The 23,446-nt window shown below is 46.5% G+C and overlaps 1 protein-coding gene across 2 annotated transcripts in view; it reads left to right on the top strand.

Annotated features, from left to right (window-relative positions):
- MPHOSPH9 (M-phase phosphoprotein 9) overlaps positions 1-23,446 on the top strand; it is a 584,582-nt gene that overhangs the window by 363,974 nt on the left and 197,162 nt on the right. For both annotated transcript variants that reach the window (XM_078667592.1, XM_078667591.1), the window contains exons 12-13: positions 21,764-21,851; positions 22,042-22,257. In XM_078667592.1, coding sequence (XP_078523718.1) covers positions 21,764-21,851; positions 22,042-22,257 — 304 coding nt within the window. The remainder of the gene's footprint in view (positions 1-21,763; positions 21,852-22,041; positions 22,258-23,446) is intronic.

Genomic DNA, 23,446 nt, shown 5'->3' with positions numbered 1-23,446 from the left:
CTCACTACAAGAGTGGAGGATGCTAATGATTACCAGGTCCTGAAAAATGCACTGATTGATGGGTTTGGTTTAACCACTGAGCAGTACAGGTTGCTGTTCAGAGACACCCAGAAAACTCAGTCTCATGACTGGTCTGACTTTGTGGATAGTGCCACTAAGGCTTTGGAGGGCTGGTTGCTGGGTAGCAAGGTTACAGATTACACAGGATTGTATAATCTAATGATGAGAGAACACATTTTAAACAATTGTCAGAACCAGTTGCTGCACCAGCACCTTGTTGATTCAGATCTGACCTCTCCCCAAGAATTGGGAAAGAAGGCAGACAAATGGGTCAGGACAAGGATCAAGCAGAACCAGAACCAGAACCAGGGTGGTCAGAAGAAAGCAGACCAGAAGGGTAATGTTAAGAGTGAACAAAATGACCAGAAGTCTTCACCAGGTCCCCAACAAACCAAAGAGGGTGGGGGTCAGGCTTCCCAGAAGAAGAAGACTCAAGAAGGCCAGTCAAAAAGGTGGTGCCAGTACTGCAAAAGTAAATCTCACTGGTTTAGTGAGTGCACCAAAAGAGGAGGACAAACTCCTGCCACTACAGCCCCTAAGGCAACTGCACCCCCTAGTACAGTCAGTAGTGGTAGTGTACCTCCCAAGGCATTAGTTGGGTTAACCTTGGGTACTGAGGGGTCTGACAACTTAGTTGGCACACTCACTCAGGCTGTCCTTGTCTGTACAGGGGATATAGATATGTCCCCTGAGATAAGTCCCAATACTTTGGGCAAATACAGGCAGACACCTTTGATAAATGGCAAAATGGCTCAGGCCTATAGGGACACTTGTGCCAGTGTCACCATGGTGACACCTAACTTTGTGGACCCTGGACAGATCATGCCAGGTACTGATTTCCTGGTGACCAATGCCAGCAATGTCACTACTAGTCATAGTGTGGCAATTGTGGCTTTCTCCTGGGGTGGAGTGAAGGGACAGAAGAAAGTTGTAGTCAGTTCAGACCTCCCAGTGGATTGTTTGTTGGGCAATGATTTGGAGTCATCACAATGGTCAGAAGTGGAGCAGAGGACTCACATGGAAATGTTAGACTTGCCAGCACATGTGCTTGCTGTGACTAGGTCACATGCCAGAAGATGCCCCACTGAACAGGTGCTGGATCCTGAAATTATGGACCAGACACCTCCCAAGAAGAAGAGCAGTAGGGTTAAGGCTTTGCCTTCCCCCTTGCCCCAGGTTGAGGATCAAGTCTCTGAGGAGGCTGATCTGAGAGAACTGAGGGAAACTGAGCCTAAAGAGCTTGAACTTGATCAAGTTGAGTTTCTGGGCTCAGGGGGACCCTCCAGAGCAGACCTGGGGAAGGAACAGTTAAACTGCCCTTCCCTTGAACCCCTCAGACAGCAGGCTGCTGCTGAGGCTGCAGGGAATGCCACAGGTGCCCACAGGGTATACTGGGAAGATGGACTCCTGTACTCTGAGTCAAGAGACCCCAAGCCTGGTGCAACCAGGAGGCTGGTCATCCCCTTGTCTCTGAGAGGTTTCCTTCTCACCTTGGACCATGAGATTCCCCTTGCAGGTCATTTAGGTCAGACAAAGACTTGGGACAGGCTTGTCTCACACTTTCACTGGCCCCATATGAATGAGAATACCAAGGAGTTTTGTCGCTCCTGTGTCACTTGCCAAGCCAGTGGTAAGTCAGGTGGCACAACAAAGGCCCCCCTCATACCACTACCTGTGGTGGGGGTCCCCTTTGAAAGAGTGGGGATTGACATTGTTGGTCCAATGGAACCCCAGACAGCATCAGGGCACAAGTTTATACTGGTGGTGGTGGACCATGCCACCAGGTATCCTGAAGCTATACCCCTGAGGACCACCACAGCTCCTGTGGTGGCAAGAGCCCTAGTTGGAGTGTTCTCCAGAGTGGGTTTTCCAAAGGAGGTCGTTTCTGACAGAGGTGCAAACTTCATGTCAGGATATCTGACTGCAATGTGGAAGGAGTGTGGTGTGAACTACAAGTTCACCACACCCTACCACCCACAATGCAATGGGCTTGTTGAGAGATTCAACAGGACCCTCAAAGGGATGATTCATGGACTACCTGAACCTCTTAGGAGAAGATGGGATGTCCTGATCCCCTGCCTCTTGTTTGCTTACAGAGAGGTCCCACAGAAGGGGGTTGGCTACAGCCCTTTTGAGCTTCTGTATGGGCATCCTGTAAAGGGACCCCTGTGTTTGGTGAAGGAAGGATGGGAGAGACCTCTCAAAAAGCCTGCAACCAACATAGTGGACTATGTACTTGGTCTCCGCTCCAGGATGGCTGAGTATATGGAAAAGGCATCTAAAAACCTTGAGGCCAGCCAAGAACTCCAAAAAGCTTGGCATGACCAAAAGGCTGTTCTGACTGTATACCAGCCAGGACAGAAGGTGTGGGTGCTGGAGCCAGTGGCCCCAGCAGCTCTGAAAGACAAATGGTCTGGGCCCCACACCATCATTGAGCAAAAGGGAGAGGTTACCTACTTGGTGGACCTTGGAACTCCCAGGAGCCCTCTCAGAGTGCTCCATGTTAACAGGCTCAAGGCATATGTTGACAGGAAGGACATGAGCTTGCTCATGGCCACAGATGAGGGACAGGAGGAAGAGAGTGACCCTCTCCCAGACCTGCTCACTCAGAATCCTGATGATGGATCAGTTGATGGTGTTGTCTTTTGTGGCAGCCTCACTGAACATCAGCAACAGGATTGCAGGCAAGTTCTGCAATCCTTCAGACATATGTTCTCTCTGACACCCAGCCAAACTGATTGGTGTACCCATGATGTTGACACTGGAGACAGTCTGCCTGTCAAGAGTAAAATCTACAGACAGCCTGATCATGTTAGAGACTGCATCAAAACTGAAGTGCAGAAAATGTTGGAGCTGGGAGTCATTGAGCCCTCAGATAGCCCTTGGGCTAGCCCAGTAGTTCTAGTGCCAAAGCCTCACACCCAGGGTGGTAAGAAAGAGATGAGGTTTTGCGTAGACTACAGAGGCCTCAATGCAGTCACTAAGACTGATGCCCACCCAATACCAAGAGCAGATGAACTTATAGATAAATTGGCTTCTGCCAACTTCTTAAGTACATTTGATTTGACAGCTGGGTATTGGCAAATCAGGTTAGCTGAGGAAGCCAAACCCAAGACAGCATTTTCTACACCTGGTGGGCATTATCAATTTGTGGTGATGCCCTTTGGATTGAAAAATGCACCTGCCACCTTCCAAAGGTTGGTGAATCAAGTCCTCACTGGGCTGGATGACTTCTGTGCAGCATATCTTGACGATATTGCTGTCTTTAACTCCACCTGGGAGGATCACCTGGTCCACCTGAGGAAAGTGTTAGAGGCTCTGCAAAAGGCAGGCCTCACTATCAAGGCCACAAAGTGCCAGATAGGGCAGACACAGGTTGTATACCTGGGCCACCTTGTAGGTGGAGGCCAGGTTCAGCCCTTGGAGAGTAAAATACAGGCCATCAAGGACTGGGCTCCTCCAATCACCCAGACTCAGGTTCGAGCTTTCTTGGGCCTGACTGGTTACTACAGAAAGTTTGTCAGAAATTATGGGTCCATAGTGACCCCCCTTAATGACCTGACAAGCAAAAAGATGCCAAAGAAAGTTCAGTGGACAGCAAGCTGTCAGAAAGCATTCAATGACCTAAAGCAGGCCATGTGCACAGCACCTATCCTCAAGAGTCCAGATTACTCCAAGCCATTCATTGTCCAAACAGATGCTTCTGAGTTGGGTGTGGGAGCTGTTCTGTCTCAACTGAATTTTGATGGTAATGATCAGCCTATTGCTTTCATTAGTAGAAGGTTGACACCCAGAGAGAAAAATTGGTCAGCTATTGAGAGGGAGGCCTTTGCTGTGGTTTGGGCCCTGAAGAAGCTGAGGGCCTACTTGTTTGGCACTCACTTCACCATTCAGACCGACCATAAGCCCCTCTTGTGGCTAAATCAGATGAAGGGTGAAAACCCCAAACTGATTAGGTGGTCCATTTCCCTACAGGGGATGGATTTTACAGTGGAGCACAGACCTGGTACTGATCACAGCAATGCTGATGGGCTCTCCAGGTATTTCCACTTAGAGCAAGAAGACTCACCTGGTCAAGGTTAGTTTATTGTCCCAAAGTTTGGGGGGGGGGTCATGTAGGAGAGTAGGGTCTGCAATCCTATGATCACCCAGATTTTTGCTTTTTGCTGCACTGGTTTACGACTTTCCCTGGCTGTGGGCCTGCTAATCAGACCCACAGCCTAGCTGTTCTCTCTATCCAAATTGTACTCAAGTACTGAATTGGCACTGGGCCCTCTCCAAGTCCCTGTACCCAGGGCTGAGGTGTACCCAGAAGTCTCCCAGGGGCTGAAGCATGTATTATGCCACCCCTGGGCTGACTAACTAAACTGACACAACTGGCTGCACGACAGCTGGGGCAAGGTGGTGTTACTCACCCTTTGCTTTAGATATAGTATACCTATATCTAACCCTAAAATGGACACACAGATCTCCTATCAGTCACTCCTATGGCAGGCCTTAACAATCCTGAAGGCAGAGTGCTTGGAATCGTGTGAGATGGTGCTCTGGCATGAGCTGAGCCTGTCTGCGGCTTTCGGGATCCATCCCTTAGCCGTTTCCATGATATCGCATACCATATACTCTTAAGTGCATTATAATCCTCGCGGTTAAATGCCAACTCTGGTATCGCTTTATCAAAACATGTCGAGTAAGGTGTCATACGAATTGGAATACTAACCCCTTGCCAATTCTGGCGACGGGGTTAGCATTCCACCCTTCTAGAGGGACACGACATGCATGTAGCCTGTAACCCCGGTTAAAGTCAAACAGAGCCTCAGCTCCACAAAATGGATGCTGCCACCGAGACACAAGTCTGCCCTCCTGCTGCTGGGAGTCCTCCCAGAGCAGGAGATAAGGACAAAGGGTTTCCTGCCGGGGCGGTGCCAGCACCGTCCCAGACAGGATTGTGTGTATTGTAGGTAGGCAGGGCTTCAGAGGAAGGTGACTGCACGTTGCACCCCGGTGCTCACTGTGCATAGGCTGGCTTGAACCAGTTCCAGGGACACTCCAGAACCTGTGCTGGGGAAAAGCCCGCCAAGGAAGTGGGTGTAACCACCCCCCTCCTGGTCCCACCCATAGGGCAGGACCTAGTCGCGTGCCAGCCCCCTTTTCCCAGATAAAGGTAGGGACTGGCCCCCTTCCAAATCAGATCATCTTTGGAATCAAGAGACGACTTTCTACGAAAGGACTTCAAGATTTCCTTCTTCAAGATTCTCCCTTGTGGCTAAGGAGTAGTCACCCTGCATCCGCAGGCACCATCAAGAACACTGCAGTCTGCTGCACGTCCTTCCTCCGGAATCCGACTGCCCAGCTCGACAAGACCCGGCTTCCCTGGCACTTCCGACCTCTACTCACCTCTACAGCCAAGCTGAGAACCGTGAGTGCGACGAGACCTCAAGGGACCGACTATTGCCACGACTGCACGACTTCTGCACAGCAAGCCCGCCGAGTAATTTCCTGGTGAGTGCTTTGGGGTCCGAGAAGCCCCGACCCTGAGCAGCTCCAGCACCGAAGAGCAGCCCCCCAGCATCTCCACGATCGGCGTGGGGCCCTTCTGATTTTTGCTGCTCACCGCGTTGTTTGGCTACTAGCCCGCTGGCTTGTGGCCTTCTGAACGACGCCCGACGACATCACTGCTGCTGGTCTGGTTGCTCCAGACTGGCCCTTGCTCCCTTCCCGAAGAGGAGCACCCCGGACCCTCCTGGTCCACTCAAGACGCCATTTTGAGTCCACCGCGTGGGCTTGAATTAGCCAAGGCTTGTTGCCCAATCCTGGGTAACTTCGACGCCGACAGCTTCATCCATCGTGGGACAGCTCGCCTCTCCATCCTGGTCGCCGACAACGCCTCCTGGTCCGTGAGATCTGCAGAGCCAGCGTCGCCCACTCACCTAGTCGAGGTGACTACCATCCGGTGCCTTCCTGGTGCCCACTGACTACTGGCTAGTAGTAACGAACTTGGTCCCCTCTGCTTTCAGGTGTCATCCATCTTCCAGATCCAGGCTTGGATCAACTCGAACTATCTTCACTGGTCGCCTGCCAGCATCTTTCCTTCCAGGCTCCTGGTCCGGCAACGAGGATTCCCGACGTCTTTTGAGACATATGCAGCTGCAGCCCCTGGGCTAGGTCACTTCGGCATTTCGGTGCCCCAGCATAGCCTCACTATCCAAGGGTCAGGATCCACTGTCGTTTTCTCCCTACCAGGTCGGGTTCGCCCGTGAACACTAACTTTAACTTTACTAGCTTCCATAGACTTTGTCCCGCATCCCGCGTGAGAGTGCACACTCTGCACCCGAGTCCCCTAGGTCTCCTAGAAGTAATCTAACGATTCTATAGTCAAGTCCTAGCGATTCCAAAGCCTATTAGTACTGTACTTACCTGCTAGTAATTTCGCATTCCACTTTTAGAGTATATGGTTTTTCGTGCCCCTCGGGCATTTGTATATACTGTGCTAACTTAAGTATTTTCGTAAGAGTTTTGTTGTGTGCCTAGCACCCTGTCCTCATAAAGAGTACAGGGTTGTTGTGATTCTAATAAATACACTGTTTATTTTCATAACACTTGTGTGGTGTCCTTTCACTGGGTGTTCAAGGGGTAATGTGATGGTAAAACAGCTGGCTTAACACGCCCTCTAGAGTCTTAGCCTTAGACTGCTCGTATCCATGCTACTAGGATAGCTGGTCTATAAGGTTGACTTACAACCAATCATCAATAAGGGTTGTTTGGACTGATATATAGTGATCACTAGAATAGTGAGAACTGCACATCAGGCCAACTTCTCACACAGTTCGGTTATTGTTTGGAGTTAACATCCACTCCGCCCAACATGCCACCAAAACACCGTCCAATGTCCAAAGAGCATTTGCACTTATTGCAGCAGGAGGTACTCGTCATGCTGCAAAAAGGGGCAATCGAGCTCGTGCCAGTGGAGGAAGAAGGCACGGGAGTGTTGTGGTAAATAAATAAATAATACCTCTATTTTTGAATGAATATATGAATAACAGATAGCTCAATAAATAAGAGTCAAGATTCGAGGTAGTAGGAGTTTGCAGGTTTAATACAGCATAAAGGACAGGAACAGGACAACCTGCACGGACAAGATCTGGGATGGCTAGCTAGCACGGGGCAGGATCGGCGTAAGGGAATGGGAATGGGTCACATTTAATAACAGTGCACAAGCATATATACTAAAACAGTTGCATTTACAATGAATTACAGTAGGCGGAGCAGTGGGTGTGGTCAATAGCAGTCGCGAAAGATAAGGGTGAAAGTGGGTGTAACAGGAGGCGTATACATAGACATGTGATGTAAACGTAACAGAATATGTCATAAATGGGGCGGAAACATGGAGGGGGCTACCTAAGGAGCCGGGACCTCTAACCTAATGGTGCGCGCAAACTGACAATGACGTGTTACTAGGAGAAGCTGGGGGCTATGAACTCTGTGCTAGGAGCAGAGACTGAAGTCTGGAGAGTCAGGGCGACATGTACCTAAACCCTATCTAGTATCTGATGTTTTAGAGAACATGTTGATATAAACTAAAAGTCAGGAGGGGAGAGGCTAACAGACTCTTAGACTGGAGCATGCATTATTCTACATGTATTGCGTGATGAAGAATATTAAATGACCATTAAATGCAGTATTTCTCTTACATGGAGACGTAAAGGCTAGACAATGACGGAAACTATTGATGCGATTCAGTAGCTTAGGAATGCAGAGAAGGAGGGCTGGACTGATAACTAGAATCATAACATACTCTTGGCAGACTCGTAGGCAGAGCCAGGCCGAGCCGGGCACTGCGAGGCAGGAAGTAAGTGAAGGGTCGAGGATACAGGTGGGGGCTGTATCGCTCCTCAGCGAAGGTTCAGGAGATAGGAGCTGAATCTGGTGTCCGGGCCCTTTTGAGGCCTAGAAACGGGGACTTTTCAATGAAATAACGTGCACACTGAGAAACGTGGCAACGTAACTTTACATAGGCCTAATACTCGTAGTTTTCATGAGAACTGGAAACTGGCATACTAGAGATGGACACAACTGTAATTGCGTCTTTAATCGAACATGGGGGATACATATGCATATTAATCATGCACACATAACATAAGATGGAGGACACGTAGGGACACAGAACATGGCAAAATTTACTTTTCCACATTCCCTCCTTGTCACTACGTTTCCATCAGGAAACATCAATATTCATGATACCATCTATCATTTCATACAGTATCATTTGCTCGTCTCGAATTGTCTTGGAACGGGATTTAGAACGGGACTTGGGGCTAGGAATACAAGAGGTAGCACAAATGCCGCAAATCGCAGGGCCACATTGTATACAGAGGCAGCAACTGAATATGATCGCTACTGCAATACCTAGAAATGACAATACTTTCCATCCCCAGGCGGAAATTATATTCCAGAACCAACCGGACCATGTCCAGGTGCCTGGATTTTGGTGTAACATATGGGCAATATTATGGAGTCTGGTAATAGCTGAATAAACAGACGGTGCGTTATTAGGAATGAAAATGCAGCAACTAGATCCTATGACTCTACATGCCCCGCCCCTATCGGCCAGTATGACGTCAAGGACGAGACGATTCTGGAGCACGACAATTCTCATAAAGGATTGTTCTTCGGTTAAGTTACCTAGAGCAGAAGTAGTCTCAATCACTACTGCTTCGAGGGTTCTGGTTAATCTACGTATCAGTTTACTATTTACAACAGTACCTAAGTAGGGGAAGACACCTTTATTGATATCTATGTATTGTTCTAGAGCAGTTTCAGTATAATCGACAATCGGGAGGTCTCTCTTGTGTCTAGTATGTACTAGGTGGGAATTCCTATGATAGTCAGGTGGGGCTAGAAATACTGGTGGCAGTAGGAAGGCAATGTAACAGGTTCCCTCCCAATCGAGGGGCAGACGAACATATGCGGTCTGACCACAAACAAAATAAGAATGACGTGAAGCTTTGAAAATAGATTTCCTACTGTCACTATATAATAGTAGTACAATCACTATGTCCTACATGTACGGAACCATTCTTTCGGACACATAATTCGCCTTTAACTGGTAGTACTGACATAGCAGGTAAGTCTGGAGTAGTATCAGACTGAACATTTAGGACCATGAAATTCGAAGAATAATTACCCAAATTATAAACTTCATTTTCTAGATCTAACCCTGTTCTGTGGGGAAGACCTTGCTTGTCTGGAAAACATGTACTGTTAAGAAAAGACATATCTGTTGAGGATGACGTTAACGTGGACCATGCTCCACACGAACCATTATGTGAAAATGGATAAGGAAAGAGTGGCAGAACTCCCTTCGGGGTCTGGAAAGGGGGGAGTCGACCACACACCCAACAATTAGTGGCATTGCTGGTCTGGTGTGAATAATGTAACATGCGGATAAAAGAATTATTACGCATAGCAAGACGATATGAGAGTTCATGAGGAGGCAGATCACTAAACGTGTGCTCTACTGTAACAATAGAAGACGTATTTACATGAGGAACTGGAAAATACAAATAAAATGCATAACCTATGCAGGTAATCATAAGGCTGAGATATAGCAGAAAACATAAAATAATAGTGCAACTTTTAGAGTTCTCACTAACTCTCTCTCTGTGGGGGTCTATTATATACATGTCAGAAACCGGTCTAACCGTTTCACCTAGGGGAGGACTTAGACAATCAAACTGGCTGACTTATTTTACTAGACCTTAATTTAAGCTTATACTCCTGTTGCGGAGTTTTCTCTAACAGGGAGGGATTCGTATCATAGTCTTTTGCGGGACAGTCCTTAAGAATAGTACTTTGGCAGTCTTTACAATCCTCGGAAATGTTCTTGGTAACAGGTTTTAGTCCAAAAAATCTTTTCACATGTGACAGGTGGACCCAGCCCTTCCTGCCTTCCAGCTTGACGGCAGTACGGGTGGCCAGGAGGACCTGTTTGGGTTCTTTCCAGCGGGGCTCCAGCGGACTTGAACGATCAAAGTTCCTCACAAGAACCATGCATCCGGGAACGATTTCATGCGGTGCCACCTCGGTATTGTCTGGAAATGCGGCGGCAACCTGTGAACGACAAGAGTGTAGGGCAGACATCAAGGAAGCTAGGTAATCTGTCAGCATATTACTTGAAACATCGGTAATACTTCGGGGTCTAGGTGTACCCCACATATTAGGGGGGCGGCCGAATACGACCTCGTACGGGGACAAACCTGATCTGGAATGTGCGACCATGCGCATATAAAACAGAGCAACTGGCAGAGCTACTAGCCAGTCCACACCTTTCTCTTTACATACTTTGGCGATGCGGATTTTCAGGGTCTGATTATGTCTCTCTACGAGACCGGCTGCTTCAGGATGGCGTACACAATGAAACTTCCACTGGTACCCTAACAGAAGGGAAACATGTTTCATAAGCTCAGATGAGAATGGCTGGCCGTTGTCAGAATATACGACTCTTGGGAGTCCGTAGCGGGGGAAAAATTCACGAACCAACTGCTTGGCAGTGGTCGCGGCTGTGTAATCTGGGACTGGATATGCTTCTGTCCACCTGGACAAAGCGCATACAACTACAAGGACATACTTGAAACCTCGACATCGCTCCATCTGAATATAATCCATTTGGAGGACTTCAAAAGGGTGGTCAGGGGGCTGGAATCCACCTTGTTCCACCGGGACACTTTTACCTGGATTAAACTGACAACATATCATACAGGTACGGACCTTCTGCTTGGCTGCAGCTCGTAAATGCTTGTTGGACCAAATGTTCTGGATACTATCTAACATAGCTTTTTCTCCTAAATGTGCTGGACTATGTGCGGTATTGATAATGACTTGAACCATAGAGTCGGGGAGAAACCATGTGGCTTTTCCCTTCGTTACCCATCCCTGATCTGTCTGGACCCCTCCTTGTTCGGACCATTTCTTGATTTCATCGGGAGTAGCATGTAACTGGATATCTATGACATCTTGAGTGGGGTCCTTAACTGTCATACAGGTAGTCAGATCTAGAGTGTGTGTCGGTGTCTTATTAACTGGAATGTCTGGTGTCTGAGCTGTAAGCTTGGCTGTGCGATCTGCTAGATCGTTACCTTGAGAAATAATATCAGTAACTTTCGTATGTGCTTTGCATTTCATAATAGCGATAGATGTCGGTAAGTGTATGGCATCTAACAGAGCCTGAATAAGGAGACCATGCTGAATCTTGGTTCCATGAGAAGTCATGAAACCTCTCTCCTGCCAGAGTACTCCAAAGTCGTGTACGACTCCGAATGCGTAACGTGAATCTGTGTAAACATTGACTTTCAGGTTCTTGGCGTGTATGCAGGCTTGAGTCAGAGCAACTAGCTCTGCTGCTTGAGCAGACAGGGTGTCAATACGGTGTGTTTCTACAACTTCAGTGTCAGTAGTCACTGCATACGCGGCTACTAGTTCTCCTGCACTTGTTCTCATACATGAACCATCCACATAAAGTGTCAGGTCGGGATCTGGTAATGGAATATCTGTCAGATCTTGTCTTGGCTTAGTCATAGTGTTAACTACTTCCACACAGTCGTGTGTGGCAGGATTCGAACTAACTGACGGTAACAGTGTAGCAGGATTTAGAACGTTGCAGCGTCTGATTTCTATGTGTGGCTGGAACAGTGTCAATTCATAACCTGTCAAACGTGCAATTGTCAAGTGCTGAGTCTGTGTTCGGTTTAAAAGAACTTCCACGGAGTGTGGAACTTGTACTGTCAAGGAATGTCCTAATACTATGGAATCACTTTGTCTGATAGCTAGTGCTGTGGCTGCAACTGACTTGAGGCACGCAGGCAGAGCCTGGGCTACAGGATCTAGTGTGCTCGAAAAATAAGCACAGGGCTTGTACTGTCCTGCTTGATCTTGTGTGAGAACAGATAATGCTGTACCTTCACGTTCTGTGACAAAAAGTGTAAAAGGCTTACTGTAGTTCGGTGTAGCTAGAACTGGAGCTTGGCATAGAGCTTTCTTTAACTCATTGAAACTAAGTGTATGTTCAGATGTCCAAGGGAGGACAGTCGATACGGCTGCCTCCTGTGTCGTTAACTGTATCAGTGGCTTAGCTAGAAATGCATACTGAGGAATCCATTGTCTGCAATAAGAAGTGAGGCCGATAAAAGCACGTACCTCCTTCTGGGTCTTGGGCTGAGGAAGACTCGCTATTAACTGGATACGGTCGGGTGTCAACTGCCTACCCCTCTTGGACAGTAAGTGGCCTAAATAGATCACTTGCTGGACACAGAATTGAAGCTTCGAAGGGGACACCTTGTGCCCCATCTCTGCTAGGAAATACAAGACTGTAAGGGATGCTCGCTCGCAAGCACGTTCAGAACTGGCTGTGATCAGTAGATCATCGACATACTGGAGCAGGGCAGTGTCAGTTGGCATGTGAATATTGTCTAGTTGTCTCTTAAGTGCTTGACTGTAAATACTTGGACTTTCTGTGAAACCTTGAGGAGCTCGTGTGAACATATAGCTCCTTCCATTTAAACAAAATCCGAAAAGAAACTGGCTGTCTGGATGAATGGGGACACTGAAAAACGCGTTCTTGAGGTCTATGACTGTAAAAAATGAGGCTTCGGAATCAATGGCTGTCAATAGGGAAGAGATATCTGGGACAACTGGGTACTGGGGAATAATACATTTATTGAGTTCTCGAAGATCAATCACTAATCGATATACTGGGGGTGCATTTGGATCAGTACGTTTCATGACTGGAATGATCGGAGAATTACATACATTGGAGTCGGTTTCTACAACTACTCCTTGAGCCATGAGCTCGTCAATAATTTTGGATAAGGCTGCTACAGCCTCAGGTGGCAATCTGTACTGTCTGATTCGTGGTAACACTACACCTGGTTTGAGAGTCACACGATGGGGTGTGATTTGCATATAACCTACATCAGTTGGACCTTGCGCCCATAGATGCTGCGGAACATTAGACAATCTCGGATCAAAATCTCGTAATACATAGTGACCCTTGAAGTCACGTAGAAACAATCGTATTCCCTCTGGGGAGCAGCAAATAACTGCACCTAATTCTTTCAGTGTTTTAATACCTAACAAATTTTCTGGGCATGACTTTGTAAGTAACAGATCAGTAGTGCGGGACAATGGACCTACTTCTAGAGTAACTGGCTTAGATATCTCGTTTACAATAGGCTTTCCTGAAAATCCAAGGGAAACATTTCTAGAGCCTGAGAGCGGAGCCCCTGGAACTTCGGCGTGACTGATGGTCGTCCTACTTGCCCCTGTATCAATCAGAAACTTTCTGTCTTTCCCTAGTACTTGACTATGAACATAGGGACCTTCTTGATCTACAGGAATCTCGATGAGAGGCAAGCCTACCTCCCTCTCTAGGCTGTTTCATGAATATGGCTGATACTCTGGGTACTCGGACTGTGCATACTGGTACATCTGCTGTGTAACATGCTGTGTTGCAGCAATAGGCTGCGGTGCTGGAACTGTCTGTTGTGCATTCTGTGGCTGAGAAGTCTGTGAAACTTGTTCTTGTCTAGGCGGACGTGGTCTTTCTTTAGTCTTACCGGTAGCTATGTTGTGTTTCAGAACTGCACACTCGTTTATAAAATGACCTGGCTGTTTACAATAATTGCAGGTCCCTTTAACGGGAGCTGCAGGATGACTGGCTTGATTCGTACCCCTCTTCTGACTGTCTTGAGGAACAGATTGTGCAACTAGTACTTTCATTTTCGTGTCTTTCATACGTTTTCTTTCATGTTCTTGCTCTTCTCTGATTCTATTCTGGTGATACTGAAGCATCTGTAACATTTGGGACGGGGTATTAGCTTGCCAGGTACTTTCGACTTTCAAAACTCGATTCTTAACTTGTGGGCTTGAATTCTCGACTAATTTAGTAACAAAGAGATGAGGGTATGACTCGCTACTTGTCTTGAGGCCACTGTTAATACTAAAGCATTTCTCAAATCTAGAATAAAAATCACTAGTGTCTTCATCTTGTTTCTGTTTACAGGCTGAGATTGCATCCCAGTCTTCCTTTTTAGTGGCTAATAATCTTGGCAAAACTTGTATTAGCAGTTCTGGTAATTCTTTACATTTCTCTCCAAGACCGGTACCTGGTACTCGTATCTTATCTTCAGCTTCTAGAACTGCCCAATCGATCTTTTTCTCTCCCACCTCCCATTCTTTTTCCTTGAGTTTTTCATATACCCCTGCGGGCAACAGGACTTTTAACATTTTAATAATATCTGGATACGTATATTCTCCCATACGGAGCATGTCTTTTAATTCTCGGTGGAACCCTGCTGGATCTTTGTCATGACAGGGAATTAATTTCTCCATCTCTAAGAGTTCCATCTTTGTAATCGGGGTGTAAACAAACACTCGTTGCATGTCACCATCTGCTGTCCTGACTGGGTGTACTTCTCGTAACGGATTCTGTCTGTCTATGTAAAAGGGTTTACTTTCTGGGGGTGAGACATGAACAAAATGCGGGTTCAAAAACGTACTATATTTGTAGCGCTGTTCTAGAATGACACTAATTAAATCGGTACCTAGACCTTTCCATCTATACTGGAGTAACTCGTTCAGGACATCGTGTAACGGACCTGGATCAGAGTGCTGACCCTCATACAGAGTAATGAGGTGCTGGATCATATACATACCCACCAGTCGTTGCTCGGCTGGGGGCAGTTTCAGAAACATTTGTGCCACTATTTCGTCTGGAAAAGTGGTAGAATCAGTAATCCATCGGACTGCTGATCGGGCTAGTTCTTGTTCATGCATAGTACTTAATTCACTATAACCGATTCGTGATTTCAGAATGTGATCGGTAGCTTGAAATACTTGTTCTAGAGAACCTTGTTCTGGTGCTGGATGATGAAAAACTGTCTTGTGTTCTAGGCGTAAATGGCGATCTGGAAATCTAGATTTTCCTACATACGCTATTCTGGCGGTATTCTCGTCGTCTACCTCTTCAGTAGAAGAGTCATTTTCTTTCTCGCTTACTTGTGCTTCTTTGCGTTTCTCGTGTAACCTTATTATTTCTTTACGAATTTTCTTGTACATACTCTCTATACTACTGATGGTTCTGTGCTTACCCTCGGCTATATTATCACTCCACCTTGTCAGGATTCTCATTTCGGCCGGATCTTTGGTCGGATAATCTTGTTCTCTTATTAAACAATTAATCAGAAACTTTAATAACATGAGCTGGATCTCAGCTTTCCTTTGAGACATGGCTTCGCCAATACTTTCTGGATCATCCCCTGTACGGATGAAACGATATATTCTGTCTAGATCTCCTTTCATATCCGGTAGGGTGTCCAAATACCCGGTCACCCGTCTTACACGGATGGAATATATTACTGTACTATCATCACCTGCAACTGGATCATAGCGGCATTCAGTGAGAGCTCGTCGGATATCTGCAACGGACTTATATTTGGGCGTACGCTGTAACGCACATTCATGTAACTCGGCCAACGTTCTACGTTGGTGTGGTGGCGGGGTACCAGGAGGACCTCCTCCTGCGGCCCCTAAACTGGAATCGTCGACTGATACTCTTCGTGCTGGCGCGGCGGGAAATTGTAATGTGGGCTGGACCGGGGGTACCGTAGCAGGTACTCCGGTGACTGGAGGAGCAGGATTTACATTATTTACAGGAGCTGGCGGATTTGCATATTCTGGGACTGTCGTCCAAATAGGACGAAATAAAAATATCAGCTGCGGTCGGTTTGTGACGTAGCTTGGTCGGAACTAATGGTGGCGGAAAATTACTGGATGCCTTCGGGGTTGCCTTTGGCAAGCCCTCGGCAAGAAGAGGGTACATACCCTTAATGAGGGCATGCCTCTGTCTGTCTGACTGTTCGGTTTTTACTCGTTCACCTATCTCGATTAATTCCCTTTCTTGGGCTCGTTCTAAGGATTCTCTACTTAGTTCTGACTTTCTGATTTCTTTTTCGGTTCTTTTATGAGCTTCTTTGCGCCATAACTCGGTGGCATCTTTCTGTGACTGTCAGGCTTTCTTTTTCCACAATACTTCTTCTACTCGCATGATGCACTCGGCATCCCATGTACCTGATTCGGGCCATCTATACTTTTCTTCTAACTCTTTGGTGTACTCTACCCATAAATCTAGATATAATATGGCACTTATGCCATGCTTCTGATACATCAAATGACCTGGACTGTCCCTAGGCGGGACAGGAACTGCTGCTTCTAGCAGACCTTTTCTGGTTTTTAACTGACGTAATTTCGAGAATAAAGGCATGACTGAACTGTAATCTAGACACAATACAATACACAATGAACACGATAATTACTCCACTCTCATACCACGACATTGAAATACATGAAGAACATTTAAAATAACAGTTCGAACAGAATACTACCTGGAATACTGAAAACAGAATACATGAATCTTCTCGAGAACAGAACTGACTAGAACAGAAACTAGATGCACTGCTAAAACAGTACGAAACTTACCGGTCTCATAAAGAGACACGTCAGGACCCGCATCCACCGAAGTGGACACTTCGTTTTGGGTCTGTGTACCACCAAAACCCACGGACCAGAGTCAATTAGATTGACCCTGTCTAGATACTACCCCAGCAACGGTACTCACCGGGCAGCAAGAACGGAAGGCCTCGGACTGGACTGGACTGGACTGCTTCGACGCCGGACGGACGAACTTCGGACTTCTGTTACGGGTGGGCCTCCGGATACCTCGGACCTTGGACTCTCGGCTTGGGCTCTGGTCGGGACTCGCCGCGTTCCTCCACCGCCTCGTCTGGATGCTGGACCGCCACCTCCGTCTCCTCCGTGGGCCTGAGGGATACTTGAAGCAGAAATATCTGCACGTGCACGGTATGGTTCCGTCACGGCTGCAGAGGGTCAGGGGGCCGGCGTGGCTTCACCGGCGCGTGGGGAAAGGGCAAGTCCCTATTCGGGCGCCATTATGTGGTAAATAAATAAATAATACCTCTATTTTTGAATGAATATATGAATAACAGATAGCTCAATAAATAAGAGTCAAGATTCGAGGTAGTAGGAGTTTGCAGGTTTAATACAGCATAAAGGACAGGAACAGGACAACCTGCAAGGACAAGATCTGGGATGGCTAGCTAGCACGGGGCAGGATCGGCGTAAGGGAATGGGAATGGGTCACATTTAATAACAGTGCACAAGCATATATACTAAAACAGTTGCATTTACAATGAATTACAGTAGGCGGAGCAGTGGGTGTGGTCAATAGCAGTCGCGAAAGATAAGGGTGAAAGTGGGTGTAACAGGAGGCGTATACATAGACATGTGATGTAAACGTAACAGAATATGTCATAAATGGGGCGGAAACATGGAGGGGGCTACCTAAGGAGCCGGGACCTCTAACCTAATGGTGCGCGCAAACTGACAATGACGTGTTACTAGGAGAAGCTGGGGGCTATGAACTCTGTGCTAGGAGCAGAGACTGAAGTCTGGAGAGTCAGGGCGACATGTACCTAAACCCTATCTAGTATCTGATGTTTTAGAGAACATGTTGATATAAACTAAAAGTCAGGAGAAGAGAGGCTAACAGACTCTTAGACTGGAGCATGCATTATTCTACATGTAGTGCGTGATGAAGAATATTAAATGACCATTAAATGCAGTATTTCTCTTACATGGAGACGTAAAGGCTAGACAATGACGGAAACTATTGATGCGATTCAGTAGCTTAGGAATGCAGAGAAGGAGGGCTGGACTGATAACTAGAATCATAACATACTCTTGGCAGACTCGTAGGCAGAGCCAGGCCGAGCCGGGCACTGCGAGGCAGGAAGTAAGTGAAGGGTCGAGGATACAGGTGGGGGCTGTATCGCTCCTCAGCGAAGGTTCAGGAGATAGGAGCTGAATCTGGTGTCCGGGCCCTTTTGAGGCCTAGAAACGGGGACTTTTCAATGAAATAACGTGCACACTGAGAAACGTGGCAACGTAACTTTACATAGGCCTAATACTCGTAGTTTTCATGAGAACTGGAAACTGGCATACTAGAGATGGACACAACTGTAATTGCGTCTTTAATCGAACATGGGGGATACATATGCATATTAATCATGCACACATAACATAAGATGGAGGACACGTAGGGACACAGAACATGGCAAAATTTACTTTTCCACAGTGTACTCCCTGTACTTCTTAATCCCAAAAAAGGACGGGTCCCTCAGACCCATACTGGACCTCAGACCCCTGAATCAGTACATTCTATCAGAACACTTTCATATGCTCACACTGCAGCAAGTTCTCCTGTTGCTCAATCAGGGAGACTTCCTCGCAACCTTGGATCTCAAGGATGCCTATTTCCACATTCCACTGCATCCATCACACAGGAAATACCTCCGGTTCACTATTCAGGGTCGGCATTATCAGTTCAAGGTCCAGCCTTTCGGGGTGACCACAGCACCCAGGGTGTTCACAAAATGTCTGGCGACAGTAGCTGCGCACCTCAGGAGGCAGAACGTCCACGTTTACCCTTATCTGGACGACGGGCTTGTCCAAGCGAAGTCGGCCCAGCAGTGCGCCGCCAACATGTCCCACACCATTCACCTCCTTCACGATCTGGGATTCTCACAAACCGCAACACTCGCTCCCAGCAAGAGTGTTCATGCAGTTGATAGGCATGATGGCCTCCTGCATCTTCAGAGTCCCGCACGCGAGACTACATATGCGTCCGCTCCAAGAATGCTTGGCTCATCAGTGGACTCAGGCTAGTGTTGGTGACCGGTCAGGCATACAGCTCTCTGCATTGGTGGAATCCACACAACCTTTGCAAGGGCCGACCGTTCCAAGAGCCTGTGCCACAGATTATCCTGACAACAGACGCATCTCTCCAGGGATGGGGAGCTCATGTGCTCCACTACACAGTGCAGGGACTATGGACAACGCAGCAGAAGAAGATGCACTTCAACTACCTAGAACTGATGGCAATCTTCATGGCATTGAAGGCATTCAAAGTACATCTGTGCAACAAAGTCGTGTTGATCCAGACGGACAACATGGCGGCCATGTACTACATTCAAAAGCAGGGAGGTACGCACTCTCCGCTGTTGTCTCATCTAGCTCAGAGCATGTGGAAGTGGGCTATTCAGAGGAACATTTTCCTCATGGCGGAACACCTCCCGGGCAAGGACAATCAGATGGCGGATCTGCTCAGCAGGTACAGTGGGAGATACATCCATCAGTACTCCGCCCGTACTTCCAGCAGTGGGGTCATCCAGAGATAGACCTGTTTGCCACAAGGGAAAAAGCAAAATGCCAAAGCTTTGCCGCCAGGTTCCCTCACCCACAGTCGCAGGGCAATGCGACATGGATGTACTGGTCAGGCAGATTTGCGTACGCTTTTCCCCCAGCACCTCTCATACCGCTGGTGGCACGAAAGCTAAAGCAACACTCGCTGACACTCGTCCTGGTTGCTCCAACGTGGGCACGCCAACCATGGTACACCACGTTTCTAGAACTCTCCGTGGTACTGCATCAAAGACTGCACCTCACACCCAGGCTTTTGACGCAGAGCCATGGCGACATTCAGCATCCAGACCCGCAACAGCTCAACCTGACTATCTGGCTCCTGAAGTCTTAGAGTTTGGCTACCTTGACTCCTGAATGCATGGATATCATACGGGAGGCAAGAAAGCCCACCACCAGAGCTTGCTATGCAGCGAAATGGAAGCGGTTTGTCATTTACTGTACTGAACACAACATCAACACGCTAGATGCATCCATTCCCAACATCATCTGTTATTTGTTACATCTTTACAAATGCAATCTAGAATATGCTTCCATTCGGATACACTTATCCGCCATAGCGGCTTATCTCCAAAACAGGCAGCACCTCTCCGTTTTCAGAGTGCCTGCCATCAGAGCCTTCCTAGAAGGACTTAAAGGGTCATCCCTCCCAGGACCCCTCCAGCTCCTGTATGGAACCTCAATGTGGTCCTCACCAGGTTGATGGGCCCACCTTTTGAGCCTCTGCGTTCCTGTGAGATTCAGTTCTTAACATGGAAAGTGGCGTTTCTCATTGCCATTACGTCTCTGCGACGTGTTGGTGAGCTGCAGGCGCTCACTGTACAAGAGCCATTCATACAGATTCACTCCAACAGGGTGGTGCTGCACACTAACCCTAAATTTCTTCCTAAAGTGGTTTCGCAGTTCCATGTCAATCAGACCATTGAGCTGCCCGCGTTCTTTCAAAACCCAGAGACAGTGGCAGAAAGAATGCTCCACACTCTTGATGTCAAACGAGCTTTGATGTACTACATCGATAGGACAAAAGATTTTAGGAAGACACAACAGCTCTTTGTTGCCTTTTTAGCCCAGCACAAAGGCAACCCCATTTCCAAGGCAGGGATAGCCAGGTGGATCGTTAAGTGTGTTCAGATTTGCTATCACAAGGCTAAGCGCACTTTTGACGGTCCCCCCTAGAGCCCACTCCACCCGCAAGTTGGGGGCCTCCATGGCTTTCCTTGGTAATATCCCTTTGGAAGACATTTGTAGAGCAGCCACATGGTCTACCCCACACACATTTACTAAACACTACTGTGTAGATGTGCACTCCAAGCAGCAAGCAGCTGTAGGGCAGGCTGTTCTAAAGACACTTTTTCAGACATCTGCAGCTGGCACAGGCGGCCGCCGTTAATGGAGGGACTGCTATTTATTCTATGCCATAGATATGAATTCAGCAGCCCACATGCCTCGAACTGAATATGCTACTTACCAGTATGCATCTGTTCTTGGCATGTAGGGCTGCTGACATTCATATCGCCCGCCCTCCTCCCCGGCGCCTGTAGCGGCTGCAGAATTTACACTTATTCTTAGCATGGTCATCGCCCACACTGTTACAGTCCATCTTCGCCACAATGGCTAAAAACAATCTGGGGATGGAGTCGATGCCCATGCGCACTGTAGTCCAGGGGAGGAGCCACCTATCTCGTGATACTTCGAAGACTCTTCCAGGACAACAATGTGCAATCATCCGGACCCAACACTAGGCGGCGATCTATGCTATAGATATGAATGTCAGCAGCCCTACATGCCAAGAACAGATGCATACTGGTAAGTAGCATATTCAGTTTGTACATTTTCTTTTCCTACACACATTGGGAACTTTCTGCTACATAAATTTTATTGAGGTTCGATTGAAAACTTGTAACATTTGAAGAGTATTACTCATTCCCAGTGTGAGAATGCTTCTTCACCACTAACTTGTGGGTTGTGGAAGCATCCAAATGCTTTTATTCGCACGGTCGTATCTCTACTCTTGTACTGCATTGCAGGTGAATTGTCCATTCCATTTTTAAGTTATTCCAAAACATAAGGCTCTCCATCTACTGGAGTCTTTACAAATATTAATAAAATGAAAGGCACTGAGACAGATGCTAGGAAATAACCGAGATCCTTCTGGATTGCTTGGCTGAGATGTTCTTGTTTGTTAAATTGTATGATAGTGGCTATTGTTTCTTTTCTTGGTTTATCAACTGCAGAGTGCTGAAAGTGAAAGACACTAAATTATGTTGCCCAACACAGGTATAATTTTTTATTTTTAAATCCTTGTCACCATAGGTATTTGATGTGCTTCACCTGTTCTTTAATTCTAAAAACAAATATATATATTGTATCTTCCCAGATGTGACCAGTTAGAAGATGCTCTAACGGAAGCTAGCACTCGCTTGCGTACTCTTGAAAACAAGAATAATGCACTAGAAATGCAAGTGGTAAGTAAACATCTTGTTGCTTGGCCTGTTCTGTGTATCCTTAGGTGTACTGACTTATCTTGCTGTGTATTTGAATTTTTAAGTGCATGATCATTCTTGTTTTACATATATAATTGTATTTTAGATGTCTGCACAATTAGATTTGTTATTACGGTATTTTTTTAATGCTTTTAACTTTTTTTGGGTGCAGGCAGACTGGAGGGAACGTTTTCATACAGTTAATAGTAGCTCTAACAGTTTACAAGAACGCTTTGAGGAAATGAAAGCAAGCAATAAGGAGAAGGACAACACCATCAGCAGACTCAAATCTCGACTCAAAGACCTTGAAGAAGCATATCAGAAATCTTATAAGCTTTTGGAGGAGAAAGACCTACGGATTAAACAGGAACAGAAAAGGTTTCAAGATGTAAGTAAAGACAAATAGCATATCATAATGATATGTGAGCTCAGTATATTGATAATAGTGGTGGGCAAATCTAGCTCTTACTTCAGGTCGTGTTTAGTAAGTGGTGTTAATGCTTGCAGACTAGTTCTGATTAAAGAGGAAATCAGTTTAAACATGTTGCAAACTAAAATGTCAACTTTACGGTTGTTATTTTCTGAAAAAATAGCATTGCTACTTCTTTACATTCTTCATGCAATAAAACAGTAGGCAACTCCGATGGCTAATTTAAAATAATCATTAATGTTTGTACAGTCTGGGCATTCTTATTTGTCATGAATACAGTTTATAGGGTCTGATGTCTTTGAAAGCTGCTGCTTGTCAGATCTGAATGGTATTAAAGGGCATGGTCTTAAACAGTCACAGTTGGTTGCACCAAATAATTTTAAGGGGTTTGCCTCTAAGAGTTACAACTAATCCTGTTAAACCTGAGCATTGTTATTAGCGGAAGCTGGTGGAATGTAATAGTTTATAACGTAATACCTGCAATTAGAAAATGGCATGCTTAAAGTACATGGGTGGCTGTTTAACAGACCATTGGTGGGGTCAGAGCTTCCGTATGAGTTGTGATTTAACAGATGTAGTTCATAGAATCTGAGTATTATTACTTAAACACGCTATAGCTACTGTGACTGAAAGGGTTTTACTGGGAGATGTCTTTAAGAAGTTAGTTTAATTTTTACAATGAATGGCGTTTGAGGCAGTTTGTGGAAATAAACTATTCTCCAAGGCACTCGCCATTAAAAGTTGCAGATGGTAGAATTGCATACTTGTAACAGTAACACCAAAAATTGCATTTTGTAGAAAAACTTTCTTAGAATTTGCATTAAAAGCTGTAGTTGGGTGGATAGCAACATACGTATGAGAGCTTGGCTCAGACAACTTCAGTTGTCCAGGAACATGCATTTAACAATCACTGCTGTTATGACTGGAGGAGTCTTATATGGATGTGCTTTTAGGACCCATGTAATCTTAGAAAACCTCAGCTGGTAAGATCTCAATGTACCTCTAGAGGTGTGTCTTTAATAGTGATAGAAATGTGTAGGTTGATGCTTTTTGCAAGGACTAATTTTTAACAGTTGCAAACTGAGCAGTCTTTTGAAAAATCGTAGCAGCTGCTTATGGTAGAATGTGAGCATTGTTATGGTGGGCT

Source organism: Lissotriton helveticus, chromosome 11 (assembly GCF_964261635.1).
Source record: "Lissotriton helveticus chromosome 11, aLisHel1.1, whole genome shotgun sequence".
NCBI lineage: Eukaryota > Metazoa > Chordata > Amphibia > Caudata > Salamandridae > Lissotriton > Lissotriton helveticus.
Note: the sequence above shows the minus strand (reverse complement) of the source record. Positions and strands in the feature narration are given on the sequence as shown.